General features: G+C 40.7%; 1 protein-coding gene across 1 annotated transcript; it reads left to right on the top strand.

Moving 5' to 3' along the window:
* Positions 1–7,793: 7,793 nt before the first annotated feature.
* On the top strand, positions 7,794–11,526 carry LOC115726937 (phosphoglycolate phosphatase 2). The gene is made up of 11 exons (XM_030657031.2): positions 7,794–8,008; positions 8,104–8,171; positions 8,283–8,375; positions 8,468–8,539; positions 9,265–9,336; positions 9,516–9,575; positions 9,652–9,704; positions 10,184–10,281; positions 10,361–10,460; positions 10,710–10,813; positions 10,984–11,526. Exons 1-11 carry the CDS (start codon positions 7,906–7,908, stop codon positions 11,082–11,084), a joined length of 924 nt encoding a protein of 307 aa, XP_030512891.1. The 5' UTR covers positions 7,794–7,905; the 3' UTR covers positions 11,085–11,526.
* The last annotated feature ends 4,412 nt before the right edge of the window (positions 11,527–15,938 follow it).

Below are 15,938 nucleotides of genomic sequence, written 5' to 3' on the forward strand. Positions count from 1 at the left end.
CTGCTGTTTTGGAGGAGGTGTGTTGGTAGGCAACCTTTGACCAGTCTTTTTGTTGCTCATTGGCTTCTTGCATGGCAAATCTTGAATTGTCACTCTTTGACCTTTGAAATTGACTGAGTGGCATTTACAATGTGACTATGAAGATTGACCAGATTTTTTTTTAGGGTTAGTGAGAGGAGCTATCATCTGAGTTTGTGACCACCAAAAAAAAAAAAAAAAAAAGAGGAGTTATCTCAAGCGGGTGTGAGAGCATGAGTCAACATAAGTTTGCTGCTCAAATCATTCATAACAAAATGTCACGAATCAAATTAGGGAATTAAAAAGGGATAAAGACGTTTTTTAGCGAATTTTCTCTGCATTAGCCCAATTTTTCGAAGGAAAACAAATGATACAGTCTGTTGTTCTATGTTGCCCCATGTCCCTTGACCCTCGTTTATTAACATTGTATACAATCGTGAATCGGTTCGGTTTCATTGTATTTTAATGCAACGTTTTGTAAATTGCGAATGATCGACTCATTTGTCTATCTGTTTGCTTTATAGTAAATGAACGTGAATTGTCATAATCTATAATCCTTTTATATTGAACTATGTCAAGTAAATTGATTTACGATGGTTTACACTTTGATAGCATAGTAGATGTGATCAATTTTTGGGTGAGCAGGTTCCATATCAAGAAGCTAGAACTTACCTTGTCAGATTCTTCTTGATTTTTGGAATCGGGGAAAGAACCGGTTCCCTTCGGCATGGATTAAGGGTCAACTGAGGTTTGATTTGGTCAAGGTTGAATTTTCCATATTTTTACCCGGAAACCTACCCGATCCCCGTGTGAACCGACCAGTAACCGGTCGGGTAAAGCCGGTTTGAATCGGTTTCCGAATGGAATCGGTCCGATTGCTCACCCTCAAGGCATGGTATCTGCCCGCCACCATCGACGTGCCAAAATAAGCTTAGTAATTTAAAGTGATTGCGACGTTGGCCTTTAAAGAGTCGCCTTTTTGGCTTTCGTCTTTTGTGAAATGAGAACCGCCTTTTGCTCTTTGTTCCTCAAATGTCAAACAATGATTCTTCTCCCCCAAAAAAAAGAAAAAAAATTCCGATAAAAGCGAGGGGGGAATGCAAGGAATAATTCCACGAGAAAACATATTCTCCTCTCTTTGTGGAGAAGCATACATTTCGCATAACCCACACATAAAATCGAATATGTCGGCCCCAAAATTGTAAAAACATCGGATAACATACGTCGACAATTGTTTTTTTTTCAAGAGCAGTGGCAGTGTCGTAATTTCGAGGGGAAATCGGGGTCTATGAGTTTCCGGCTTCCGGCTCTTCAGGACCGGATCAGCGGGCGGGCTTCGTATTCGCGACACGTGGCTTTACGTGATTGCTCCCTGGACTAAGAATTTCTTTTTTCCTTTTTTTTTTGAATTTTTTTAAAAAATCTACCTGAGCTCAGAAATGGACCAACCTGCCTTCAAACGGAGAAATTATTGGATGCGGTTGGCGTACGAGTGTTACATCAATAAACCCTCCTACCGCAACTAAAAATTTAATTAAGCGATCAACATGTTGTCCTTTCCTTTAAAAGGGGGGAGATTAGTATAATTAGATCATCAGCATGACTAATAAAGATTGGTGGATAACAACTGTCGATGCAAACAGTTGTTTCCGGCTTTTTCTTTCGAAACGGACAGCAAGACAAGCTCCTGATAAATGTGGGGGCCTAATTCTCTAAAAATCTTTAACGTAACACTCAATGTCAATTCTACCCGAAATCTTTTTTTTGTCTCGTAAAATATCATCAATTTTCAATCTAGTCCCCAATCCACCCGTATGTCAAAAAAATCGTCATTGCTTTCTTAAAATCATCGATATCGGAACCGGTTGGGAGTTCGTTCTCAGAATCCACTTTTTCATCAACATCCTCACCCCGTAAGGAACGATAGCAACGTCCTTTTGTTGACGATACGAAAGAAATTAGTGGCGAGTTTCTGGACATATGATCGGATTTGGGGCTACATTGAAAGTTGTGGATTTTTTAGGAGATGAAAAAAAAAATTCATGATAGAATTGAAAGTTGGATCTAAAGTTGATGACTTTTTTTTGTAAGGAAATTAGCCCAATAATAGCGACATTCCACAATTTCTCGATCGGACTTCAATACACGAATGGCCGAACCACGTCTCTAGAAGCATATTGCAATATAGCCGCAAATAAAAAATATCGAACGAATCGATGGGGCTGATCATGCGATAGTCCTAAAACTCTCAAAGATCATATCCGTCGGATAATTTGGCTCCGACAAATCGTACCCGATGGATGCATATGCTTTTTTTTTTCCTAGACTGTGCTTGAATTAAGTAAGGGTAGCTTGAATTAGGGGCATGCCGTGAAAAAGAAAATCTGATGTCTCGATGTTTCGTAAAATTAGTCAAAATCCTAACGGATAATTTAGAGGCATTGATGAGCTCTCGGTAATAACTTTGATAACGTCGAAAATGATTTAGTATATAAAAAAAGAATGATATTAGGTATGTTAAAATCGGTCTAAATAAGTCATCCTGAGTAACAAAGCGGGTAGTGAGCTTGCATACATATTCAACATTCACGAAGAAAAATGGCGGACAAAACATATTTATTTGGGCAAATAGGCCTATTTAAAAAAAAAATTCCGTATAGTTCTCGAGTGCGAGGAAGTGGGGCTAAAAGTGACGTCATCATGTCATTTTCGGACCAAAGCTGCAAAAACCACGCTTCGCACGTGCGAAGTTCGGGGTTGACCGAAAAGACATCGCGGAATATCTTTTCCCTCCTTCATTCTCAATTTTTCCTCCCTTTTTTTCTGTTGGTGGGCCCCCTCCTTCCTCTTCTCGTGAAAATAAATGAAAACTAAATTCACCTGTCAAAAAACTGAGCCCCCCACGTCTTCAGTAGCGAATCTCGAGCGTCCGATCCTCCGAGCACCGAATCACGAGCCGTCCGATCTGGCGATCAGACTCCCAGGGTCAAGTTCCGACCCCGTAAATCCCACCAACTTTGGCGGGCTGCACCGATTTCGTAATTTAACAACTGTCGAGGGTAGGTGTGAGATTTACCAGATTTTAGCCTTTTTTTTCATATTTTTTAATGGAGTAATTCAGGCGGCCATCCATTCTTGAATTTGGAAAAAGGAAAAGACTATTTTAATAATATTTAAGGAATTATTTATTATAGTCAATTTTGGATGACTGAGGAGTGATGGGTAAGGGAGCACTACTAGCCGTCGGATGAGAACATACAAGTCCAGATGAGCAAATGCCTGATTGGTTTCACATCGTTTTCTTCGCCGTAGTTTGTTTGGCAGGATGTGATGTCTGCCTCGAGCTCTGACTTATTAGACTTATCGAGCGTTTCGAGCAAAGTCGGATTGAAATCCATGATACTTGACTTTTAGAGCATAGTAATTCCTACAACGATCCAACCTGATGTCGAGAGCGAGCCATTTCCCATCCTGAAATCAAGAATCGGACTAGACGGCACGATTTCCAATTTATAAAATCGAGAACCGGCCCATCTGGTCCCGAGGTCACTCTGGAACCGGACCGATAGGTTCGGTGCGGTTCCCGTGGTGGATTAAACACCGGATACGGCTTTGTTGCGTTGATTTACGCTTCTGTCTCGAGCCTATGTGTCGGGCTATCCTTGAACTCCACTGCGGCCTCGAGAATGTAGCGGCAATAAAATCAATGCGTCGGTCGAGACAACAGATTTCGTCCATGCATAAAATGTTGGTGGCGAGGTTTTAGATAAACCAACCAAGTGTGGAGCTTTGAAGCTATCGAGCTGCAAAGTACAAGACCGTGATCCCGAGCGAGAGGCAGCCGTGAACGTCATGAGCGAGGCCGCGAAAGGCACAACTAAGAATCCGAGAGTTAGCGTCATGAGGCTATAGAGAGAGTGTGTGCGCGCGCGCGTGAAGAAATAAGAAAGAGGCAATTGGGGTTTTCACTTTTGCAATTAGCAAATAGTATTTTTAGTGTTCTAATAATAAGAATATATTACAAATATCGATCCGGTCCAGGTGGTCCGGATGGATGGATGGATCCACACGTGAAATCGGGAACCAAACCGATGCTCCCCGGGCCCAATATTTAGGAATCAAGAACTAAACCGATTCTAGCAAGAACTACCTAGAATTGGCAGGTTCAATCTTGTTCTTTTGCTCGCCCCAAGTGCCGACAATGGACTACTAGGAAAAAAAAAACAGTGTTTGGAGCCCTATCCAACTCTTGCTTTTGTTGAATTGAGAAATAGATTAGATTGTTCATAGTGAAATTCCCTGTTGGGTAAGTTTTGGTCCGCATGTTCCGTACATTCACTCTTGTTACACTAGAATCAATGATTCGATAAGTAATTTGATTGAATTACCGATTTTATCAATATTTCTTCCCATCTTTTTATATTTCTCTAAGGAAAGAAAATATGAACGCGGTATGTCGTTACAATTTAACAAAGCTTTGAAAACTTGACTACGTAAATCTCTATCCACTCGATCCAGTTAAGTGGATTCCAGTTAAAGCCTTTCGGATGCTTTGATGATTCGAGCCTCGGTTTGATTTGGGCAACGACATATTCTCGAACGGTCGGAATTCGAACACCGGACCTTTGATCAATTAAGCTTCGAGTGCCTCGAGATAGCTCGATCGAGGGAACTTCTAACACGAAACAAATCCGCCATCGCTCGCTTGTGTTTCCTTCTTACGGATAACCTCTTCTAATTAGTTGGACATTTCGATTGTCAAAACGGTGCCGTTGGACATTTCAATTCTATATATACATGTTGTCTTCCGGTTCCGACACAAACCACGTGGGTTATAAGGCAAGTACAACTCATATATTTCCGGGTTGGTTTCACACTCTTCAATCCAAGCACGTGACTTCTGATCCGGAATGAAAAAATCCAGGCACGTGATTCTCTAGCTAAAAGGATTACGACACCAATTCAACATTGCCTTGCGGGGTTCGGAACGGGAATATAGATTCTCGTCGTCTCGTTTAAAACTCCACCTTAAAATTGAAATGATCTAAATGGGCGGGTCGGGCCCGAGGAGGAATTAAACTTGCCCACATCCAGTCGGGGCTGGGTCGGGTCGATTCGGCTCCGGCAAGCCTGGCCAGGATCACCTCTGCTCATCAGGAGCTCGCAAACGAAGAAGCCGTTGGATATTGGGGCCCGTAATAGGCCTCATAGCAAAGGGCCCTCGTGTTGGGCCTACTTTCGTGGGCCGTATCGTATGATACAGAACTAAGCTGGAGAAAGGATGAAAAGCTAATTTACTGTTTACGAAACTAAAGCATCTCGTCCGTTAATATTGTCGCGAATTTAAGTTTCGTTACGAGGGATGATTGGTTTTAAGACGGGTAGGTTTCGGATTCTCGATCTTTTAACTTCATCAGAGTCAGAATTTTCGAAACTTGGAACCGAACCGATTCTAGGGTCGGTCAAGAAATTGGGCGTATATTTCAATAAACATTATAATTTAGGGAAATAAACGATGTAAACAATTTGTAGCGTGGTGGTTAAGGTAGAAAATATTTGGTGGTTGCAAAGCGTCACGTCAATTGCACCACACGTTTTTTTTGTTTGCCATACTTGTGCCCAATGATAGATTGACACGTGTCGGCAGAGGTAGAATGAAACTACAACCGTCCAAAATTTATGGAACATAAAGAGGGTAAAAAAAGAGAGATGAATAACCAATGCAAATAGAAGTGTAGGTGCATTGTTTATGGTTTAATAATGCTTGGCCTTGTTAAGTGGGGATAATAGTCTTTTAATCTCCTTATTACTCATACTCTTAACACGACTACGGGACAGGACTCGAAAGCTTAAGTAGGAATGAACCTACTTAATCAAAGAGTCGAAACACGATTAGGTACCGACGTTGCGAAAGGCTCATCAATGCCTAACGCCCATTCCCCGTTTCACTTTGGTCCCTCTGTCCTATATACGCACTACACATGTCCAAAAGAAAAGAAAATATTTATTTATTTTTTATTCCACCTCAGAGATTGACGTGGCGCTTTGCAACCACTGAATATTTTCTCGTGGTTAAAGCATTTATTTACTCTTTAACTTTCCCAAGTTTGAAACTCGTTTCCAACACATAGTAACAGAGGAAAAAGAAGTTAAAAATCGACCTTGACGGGTCACGGTATAAAATTGGAAACCGAACCGTCAATGTTGGTGCCCCAAATAATTTACCGGGGAAACTATTTAGTCCTCGCACGAACCAATCCGTACCCCCATTAGGTAAAGATCGGTTAAGTTCTATAGTTGGATTGAACTGATTCGACTGCACATCGTATTCATAACTGATGATTTCCTACAGACAATAGGGACATCATACTACATGACTATATCTTTGAAATTGGTGACATGACATCAGTGATCGGTCAACTATGGCTATTGCGATTCTCAATTCAACTATGAATTTGGTCTAGGACTTTCGCATCTTTTGCACCGCCCGCGAGTCTGGAGATGCCTTTTAACGACGTTTGACTCTAACACACACAAAAACAAAAAAAAAAGAGTGCACGCTATTAAAAATGTCATACTAGTATCCTATGATTCATCTATCATTAAACTATTTTCCATTTTATGAAAAAAATATTCCTAAATTGGTATTTTTATTATACACTTTACCTCAAATTAATTTTTTCTCACGAGAAGCTCCAAATTGGTTCTCCTAACTAAAATGGAAAATTACTAAAAAAAGTTATAAACTTATTGTACGGATGTCAATTCGTCTTAAATATTTTTATTTGGCTAATTTAATCCTGAATACCTTTTAACAATTCATCAATTTAGTCCGTTCGGCCATTTTTGGCTCGAAATTGTTGATATGGAGTTAGCCATCATACGTAGCATGACCGTCGTTGACGTTGACAATTTTTATAAATTTTTTTTACCATTTTTTTCTTTGTTATTGTGTCTGTCGAGGGCCTACAATCCCTTGTTGACCGTTGGCGAGGGTCAAGGTCCTTGCTAGATCTAGGCGAGATAGGTGGCAAAGTCCTCATTAGGGCCTTCACGGCCTCATCGACCGTAGGCGAGGCGGTCGGCGAGGGCCTCGATTTTTCATCGGCCATAATGAAAAATAAAAAGGACAAAATATAAAAAAATAATTTCAGTAATTGTCCACGCTAATACCAATCGTACTTTCGCCATGTGTCCTATGTGGCACGACAGGCGTGCATGTCGATGATATCTGATAAAAATTGACAAATTGTTAAAATATTTATGATTAATTTGGCTAAACTAGGAGGATTAAGGCTGAATTGACATCCATACAATATGCTTAATGCTTCTTTTTTTAATTGTCTCTAACTAAAATCTATCCTCCTCGTTATATTCCAAAGCGCTAAGGAAGGGCATATTTGGATGAGGGCCACAGTTTCAGAATTTTTTTTTTGTGAGGTGAAAATTAATCATGGAAAATTGTCTCTATCAGTTTGAGAATTTTGTTTGACGGAAATTTTGTCAGTTGAAGGCTTCGTTTGTTTCTCGAAAAATGAACGATGTGGAAAATCTTTTTCTAAACACGATCTCTTTTATTATTTAAGAAAAATAAACGAACAAAAATATTTTCACCATGCACAAAAATATTTAAATGTAAATAATTATTTATAACGAACACATTTTCAATCATATAATAAAATATAATTTAAATAATTTATTTTCCTCAAAATAAACCTAAGTCTCGTCAAAACACCGAGAATATGCCCCTTGGTCTCACTCCACATATCGCGCACAAGCAGGGTATCGAATTTCGCCACGTGTCGTCGTTGTCGGACCCCTCCTGCTGATTCGGAGACTTCTCAGGCTCTCTGCGACTTCCGAACCTCGAGGGAGGAGAAAAGAGAAATGGAAGTCGAGAGCTCGACGGCCGGAGCGATGCAGCTGCTCTCTCCTCGCAACTTCCCCGGCGTCTTCGATTCCGTCGACGCCTTCCTCTTCGATTGCGACGGTCCGGCTCCAACGGTTCTCTCGAGTCCGCGTCCCATCTCGGTTCGTGATACCCTTTTGGTTCTTGAATTGGCTGACGGATTGTGTGGTCATCAGGTGTCATCTGGAAGGGGGACACTCTCATCGACGGCGTTTCTCGGACTCTGGACTTGCTCCGATCCAAAGTAACCGTCGTGTTTCGTCTGTTTCATGTCTCATTCCGTCATTAGGGTGTGCCGGTGTGCGTGTGTTGTTGTTGTCTGAATCCGAGATTGTTGACGACGTGTGGAATTCAGGGGAAGAAGCTGGTCTTCGTGACGAACAACTCGACGAAGTCGAGGAGGCAGAACGCCAAGAAATTCCATTCTCTCGGGATTTCTGTGAGCGAGGTTCGCTTTCGATTGCTGTCCTCTGCTTCTTGTTCATTTTACCGTTGGTTCTCGATCAAATGCGAGCGCAATCCGGAGTGGCTTTCTCGCAGGATGAGATCTTCTCGTCCTCGTTCGCGGCCGCGATGTATCTGAAGGTCAATGATTTTCCTCAGGACAAGAAGGTGAGTGGCGTCGTCGCGTGCTTATCCTCTCTGAAAGCACAATGCATTGTACTAAGGCGTATTAATCTCGAAGCGCTGGGCTCAATGTTTAGAAGGAAACAGTTGAAGCGACGTCGGGAAGAGAATTCGAAAACTTTTGATTGCACTCCTGATAGGATGCATGATACTGCTAGTAGTTAGATGATGCAGGAAATTTTGCAATCTTTAATCGAGCATGTTGGCCTAAATAGACCTAACATGAAGCATTCGGAATGCAGGTGCGGCATAAAGACATCTTAGAATGACAATGGTTAGTGAGAATAGTGAATTATAGGGCAATACCAAAAGAAGTAGTGAAGTACCAAAGACGTCGCACTTGATTCTTTAAGGTTCTTCGAAAGTAATGTGACTTAGTGGAAGCACTTTTCAAAGAAATGTGACTTTGTGGAAGTTGCTTGGAGCAAACAGACCGAAGCTTGGTCCTAGAAAAATACTGTTTTTTAGGAGAATATGGGGCATTAGGAGAGCTTGATCACATGAGAAGATCAATGTTATTGATCCCACGTCATGTCAAAGGGTTAACTATTCTGTTCATCAGTGTGTGTTGTGGAAAATGGAAGTTTTCAGTCAACACTATCTTGCCTTGCTCTTCTGTTTACTGACAAGAAAAGGAAGGAATTTCGCTCCGGTCCTCCTGATACAAGTCGTCCGTTGTGCTAACAGTTAATTTATAACATGCTGTTCAGGTTTATGTGATCGGTGGCGAAGGCATTATAGAGGAACTCCAGCTTGCTGGATATACTGGCCTTGGAGGTCCGGTGAGAACTTTTTTCAACTAGATGATGTTTTCAGTGAAAAGGAGACCATGTCATTACCTGAATGTGCTTCTGAACTATCCGTTATTGCTTTTATACATCAAGAAATCAAATAGCAAAGTAATGGGAAAAAAGGGCTCTCTCACAATACTAACTAGCGACGTTGACGACTTCATTTGCAGGAAGATGGCAAAAAGACAGCGGAGTGGACATCAAATTGCCTTTTTGAACATGATAAGAGTGTAATAGCTATTCAGGTTCTGTATGTTTTCTCTTTTGGGTTTGCTGCTCTAAGGAGCATGCAACTTCTTTTTTCAGGTTGGAGCAGTCGTGGTTGGGCTTGACCCCTTCATCAACTACTACAAGCTTCAGTGAGAAACTCTAAATCTTTTGTTCTTGTCACCTTTCACATTGTCTGCACTGGTCTTTCAAACTTCTCGAAAGTTTTCCAGGGTTTGTAGTACTAGCAACAGAAAATGCTGAAAAGTTCTTATTGTAATTTGTAATCAATACCAATGAAGCTATATGATGAATTGCTTCTGTCGTTTATGTTGACGTATGTATTGTGAAGACCTTATGTGGTGGAAAGTGGCTGTGTTCCAGAACTCTTTTTCAGTCCTGCTGAAAGTCATTTCGAAAGTTTGACTGTAAGTGTCCCAGGTTTTGTCGTACACCAGTTTTTGTCCATCTTGTAATCCTCGTAATTGGACGAGAAAGAGGCTGGGACAGCTTGTCCTGATTCACATGATGCAGTGAAATGTGATCTTTGAAACATATCATGATGCTCTGAGTTTCAAATTTGTACTTGGTTTTCCCTTTTGTTCTGAAGTAATAGATAATCATATGGTAGGTACGGAACTCTCTGCATCCGTGAGAATCCAGGATGCCTTTTTATTGCGACGAATCGAGATGCAGTAGGACACATGACTGACTTACAAGAATGGCCTGGTATTCATCTCTGTTTGCTATTGATAGATGGCGGGAAAGTATCCTGGACATTGAGAGCTAACTCATATTTGGCTTTCAGGTGCGGGTTGTATGGTTGCAGCCATCTGCGGTTCAACTCAGAAGGAGCCTATAGTGGTCGGGAAGCCATCAACCTTCATGATGGAGTTCTTACTAAAGAAGTAAGGAAAAATGCTCAGACAGAACTCTTTTCTTTCTTTCACATGATTGGATCCTTATCTCTTCTTGTTGTCCTATCCACATAATTTTAGATATGTGAAGCATGTTGTAACGGTACAAACTAAGGAGTCCGCTAATGCTAGGTTATGGAATGTCAAATTCAATTTTATCCATTGTATAGGAACTTTTGAAATGGTAGCGGAGCGTGAGTAATCGTTAAGACGTTGAATGCGAAGTCTTTCCTAGTGCAGGTTCCAAATTGATTGTTCCAGGATGTGCATGGTGGGTGATCGATTGGACACCGATATCTTATTCGGGCAGAATGCTGGCTGCAAGACTCTGCTTGTTCTTTCGGGTAAGGACATCATCTTTTGGAGGCGGGAAAGTCTTATTACCAGAACTCCCTTTTCTTGTCAAAGGCAGCACTAATCTCTTCTTCTTTTTTTGTGGTTTTCGGTCTTCAATGAACTTGCTAAACACACTCATGTTCAGTGCATATCCTGATTTCTCCTTCTGCTTCTGCAGGCGTGACAACTCTATCTGCTCTTCAAGACCCGACAAACAATATTCAGCCGGATTACTACTCAAACAAGGTGTCCGACTTTCTCGATCTATTAGAAGCGTGACCCTATAGGGCATGGCACGCCAGACTTTCTTTGCCTGATTTTTCAAGTCCTTCCTTTTCCAATGGGGAAACACAGAAGATTGGCATGAACAGCTTTCAGCTGTGGTTTTTTTTTTCTCCCCCTTTTCTTCAATCACTAAGTCGGAAACAAACCAGGTGAACTGAGATAAACCGGGTGTACATTGTGAAGCCCGATTCGTAAGGCGAACGGCTTCAATTCGTGCCTGTGAATTTGTTGCAAACTGCCTATTCTTTTGTTGACCGTATGTGGAAAAGGAGTTCCTTCTCCAAAAAGCATATTGCTTGACCCAAGCTATGAGAGCTTGTTCAGCTGAGGTTACATCATGAGTTTTGCCAGGTAATATTGTATGTCCTTTTGAAATAGGAAGATAAATTTATGACTGAGGAGCTAGTTAGACCAATCGCTTATGCACATTACTGCAGAACGCGCAACCAACCATAGCTACTAGAATCAATTCACCATTCCTACCTTACGATTTACTTCGATTCGAGATCAAGACGATATACATCGATTTGCAATTAATTCGCCATTGAATGTATCAACGGATTCAACCGAAAGTGATGGAGTTCTGTCGTACTTTACAATGTACGTTATAGTTTTAACAAAAAAACAAAACCTCATACTTTGCAATACGGCTGAACTTCGTATGTTTAAAACACGATCCTCGTGCTTAATAAAACATCGGGCCGCAATATCTTTCCATACATAGAAGTCTTGTCCTACACTTAGAAATATCCTTTTAACTTTCACGGGCGTGGCACAAAAATTGTACGTTTCGCCGAACTCCGTGATTCGATTCGATTCTCGGTTCAAGACTCACAAATTTAGCATTACGACTCCGGAGTTAGTCGCAGTAGCACTGTGTCAGGGTACTAGAATCAACAAAGTAATGTCAACGTTCAGGTAAAAGAATTTCAAACACCGCAAGATCTCTCGTGATCTCAGACTTCACACGAAAATCATTCTTTGCCGCGACTCTTCCGATGCTCCGTGCGGATGACTTGAAGAAGGTCCCAGAGGCTAAGATCGAGCTCAAACCAAGCCGGGTCCAATCTAACTGCAAAACCATCCTCGCTAGACCCATGGCCAGCGCGACCCCTCTCGCCATTGGGAGTGGCAGCTGGCACGGGAGCGTCGAGCGAGCTCGGCACCAGCGAAGCGAAGAATTCTTCGTCGGAGGGTAGATTGTACAGCTCTCGAGAAGGGCTAGAGCTGTTGGCCATTGGAATTGGAAGGGTGATTGTGGTTTGTGAACTCTTCTTATCTTCTATTTAAGCAGTCCCTCCGTTAATCCTAGCTTCACTAGGTTTCGAACAGATTAATGTTGTAAGAAGAGGAAAGCAAATATACGACTAGGATTAGGAGTAATACTAAGTAGATCCCTTTCTCAATTTAGATCTCTTCCCGGATTATTTCCTAAACTATAACTCTCACGATCACATCGTCCCTGAAAATTGCCCTATCATTCCGCTTTCTGATCCCAATTCCTGACATCAAATTATCACAAACAATCAAGTTGTTTGCAACAAAATTAAAAGAGGGTCCAGCATATGCATGCGTTGTTCAAGATTCATAAGAAAGAGGTTGAATTTCGAAATCGATCCAAGAGCCGAAGCAGAACCGAAAGGTCGAAAACGGAAACGAGGTACCGAGCAACACGACCGCGTTATTTCCCCGTTCTGGTATCTTTCACGGGGCGTTTACGAATCGTATGAAGGACTTTCCGTTCAAGCCATGCAATTATGTAAATTGGAACACACGTGGAAGCCTACTCCATCCGACTTTGCAATTAATATTTTTTCGGGTTAATACTACAAAAAATCTCAAACCGATACACTCATGACAAATTTACCCAAAGCTATTTTTTTGACCATTAAAAATCCTAAATCGGTACGTATGTAATGAATTTATCCTAAACTAATTTTTTTTTATCACGAAAAATCCTAAACTAGTACATCTGTGATAAATTTAACATTCCTTAAATTGGATTAATATCACGAAAAATCTCCAATTGATACACTTGTAACAAACAACGGATAAAATCCCTAAACCGGCATACTCGTCAACTGCTATGTGTCATCCAATTTAGGAATTTGACTACTGGATTAAACGAAAACTAATGGAGCATAATTTTGTTACTGATGTACTAGTTTGGGATAAATTTATCACAAATGTACCAATTTAAAATTTTTTGTGGTAAAAAAATAATTTGGGGTAAATTTATCACAAGTATACTAGTTTGGGGTTTTTCGTGGTATTAACTTTATTTTTTTTCTTATTGCTCACATCACAAAACAAAAACAAAAAAAAACCGCAAGCTGGTATACCCAACCCAAACAAGTTTTCAAAAATCCGCTAAAATTCCTAATTTTGCCCCAATTTGCTTTGAAATTTTGGTAAATTTGTCACGTGTATACTAGTTTGAATTTTTTTTTTTTGCGACACAAAAATTAATTTAGAGGAAATGGAAGACAAATGAGTCGGTTTACGATTTTTTATGATATTAACCCTTAGCTTTACGAGCGGCGTATATTTCAACATGTGGGTATGCTCATCTCTTTCGAGGTCCAAAAAACTTTTACCCAACACAATGATTTTAATTTCTTATACTTTTAGCCTTTTTGGGATTTTTATTCTCCCAAAATCTTTTGCGTTGTCTAAGGGCGTGTGATTCGGATCATTGTTCTTTGCTACGTCCCAATGAAAATTTTGAAAAACTTCAAACTCCTGCTTTCTTCCTCTCTTCTCTCATTTAAATTTAAGTCTGCTAATGGACATCAATGCTATGGTCACCCTATGAGCTCTTCCGTGGAAGGGGGATTCTATTATAATTAACATGTGATTTATTATTATAAAACGAAATGAAAGAAGGATCCCCACTAGCGTGAAATTTGATGCACTTTAAAATTGTGAAAAATTACTTTATCAGTCATAAACTTATTATACGGATGTTAATTTAGTCTTAAGCTTTTGCCCGAAATCCCGATGTAGGTTCTCAGTCGATTTTTGCTGGAAAACGAACGCTATCCTGGAGGGCCAACCATCATCGGCTGTCCTATGTGGCATGCCGCCACATGAGGGGTTTCTAGTAAAAGTTGATCGGAAACGACTACATTTGAATTGTGCGCAAGGTTTAGTGCGAAATCGATAAAATTGGAAAGTTTAAGATTAAATTGATATCTTTACAATATGGCTAAAATTGATCGGACAATTTTCCCTTTTAAAATTGACTTAAGATAAAAAAAAAAGAAGACAATTGTTATTAATTTATACTTGGACTAGATTGGTGATCATGCTTAGTGATCTTGACTCTTTGCCGGACGAGTCTTGCAACATGAGTGAGCATCCGAAGAGCATCTTCTGTCGTTATTATCCAAATCAAAGCTTTGATAAGAACATAATCGCACATGAATATATTGCGATTTCTCATGATCTATCCCCAGATCAGTAAGGACCACTCCTTGACCGCAGGCTCATAATTTTCTACGAAAAATCATGGAGATGCATGTGGAGCTCGCAACTCCATGCATAGAGTTATTACATAAAATAATACATATATCTGTTGTTTTTTGAAAAGAAAAATTAGAATGATAATTTCGTTTACTGTGCACTGCACATCATCGATTCTGAATTGACTTTGAAACTAGAGAAAAAGAACAAGAGTGCATGTGGAAGTATGCTCAAGAGCTTGCTTTTGATTGGTTTTGTCTGTAGACAAAGCACGCAGGAATTAATAAAGCCTGCAAGAGGAAGATAGATTAATGTTCATGTAATCCCTCTTACATCATGGTTAATATTAAGAGGGATTGCTTGTATTTTAGTGCAGAAGTGGGTGAAACTAGGGTTACCAAACACTGATCATTCCACCGGACCATTTATCACGGGTCCTGATTTCCGGCCGCCACGGCTTCTGAAGTCGAGCGAGCGAGCAAGCAAGCAACGGTTCATCCTGCAAATAAGCGAATGACCCGGATTGGATCTATACTAGAACGGAATCTGTAAATGGATATTTCGTCGTTAGGCATGCATCTTACATAATCCCTCTCATAATATGGTTTATTAAGAGGGTTTGCTTGTATTTTAGTGCAGAAGTGGGAGAAACTAGGGTTACCAAACATTGATCATTCCACCGTACCACTACCACCGGTCTTGATTTCCGACCGCCACGGCTTTTGAAGTTGAGCGAGCAACGGTTCATCCTACAAAGAGGGAGAACGACACCGGATTGGACCTATACTCGAATAGGATCTATAAAAGGATATTTTGTTGTCAAGCATGCGACAAAGCGACTGGAGGACATCTCGAACCAAGTTCGTTTGAACATTCGCTTCAGCCACAGCATGTTGCAGGACACGGTAAGGCAACAAAAATCCGACTCGGCGAGTTGGAAAAGCAATTCGATGTGTGTGGAGGATGTTGATCGCGTCCTAAACCTAGAGAAAAAGCAAATTTGATATACAGGAGAGCTTTATAAAAAGGATGTGTATAGACTACATCTTTTCTGTCCAGACAGCTATGAAGAAAGCAGTTCTTGTCGTTCTTGGCCGTGTTGGTCCGCTCATGTTGACGAGGGCGGCGTGCACGTTGAATTCTGCTCGTTGGAATTGTCATGACCAGAGAGAAACGAAAGGTAGCAAACAAAAGGAGGGTGGCTAGGTGAACCCCATGAAAAGAGAGTGGCATCTTTCAGGCCATTGCAGACACTTATCTTTTCTTCTCTTTTCGATTTATAGAAAGACCATGTCTCGCATGAATAGAACTTTACAATGCAGTTGACTCAACAAAACAAGCGAGAACGATTTTAAATCGGCCTAGTACCATAAAGAAACACTA

The sequence above is a fragment of the Rhodamnia argentea genome, chromosome 3 (genome assembly GCF_020921035.1).
Source record: "Rhodamnia argentea isolate NSW1041297 chromosome 3, ASM2092103v1, whole genome shotgun sequence".
Lineage (NCBI taxonomy): Eukaryota > Viridiplantae > Streptophyta > Magnoliopsida > Myrtales > Myrtaceae > Rhodamnia > Rhodamnia argentea.

Excerpts from the sequence above, each read along its gene's own strand:
- LOC115726937 (XM_030657031.2), top strand. The coding sequence starts at position 7,906 with ATGGAAGTCGAGAGCTCGACGGCCGGAGCGATGCAGCTGCTCTCTCCT. Across the intron at positions 9,576-9,651 it reads TTTTTGAACATGATAAGAGT|GTTGGAGCAGTCGTGGTTGG; the intron begins GTAATAGCTATT and ends TTCTTTTTTCAG. Across the intron at positions 10,814-10,983 it reads GACTCTGCTTGTTCTTTCGG|GCGTGACAACTCTATCTGCT; the intron begins GTAAGGACATCA and ends CTGCTTCTGCAG.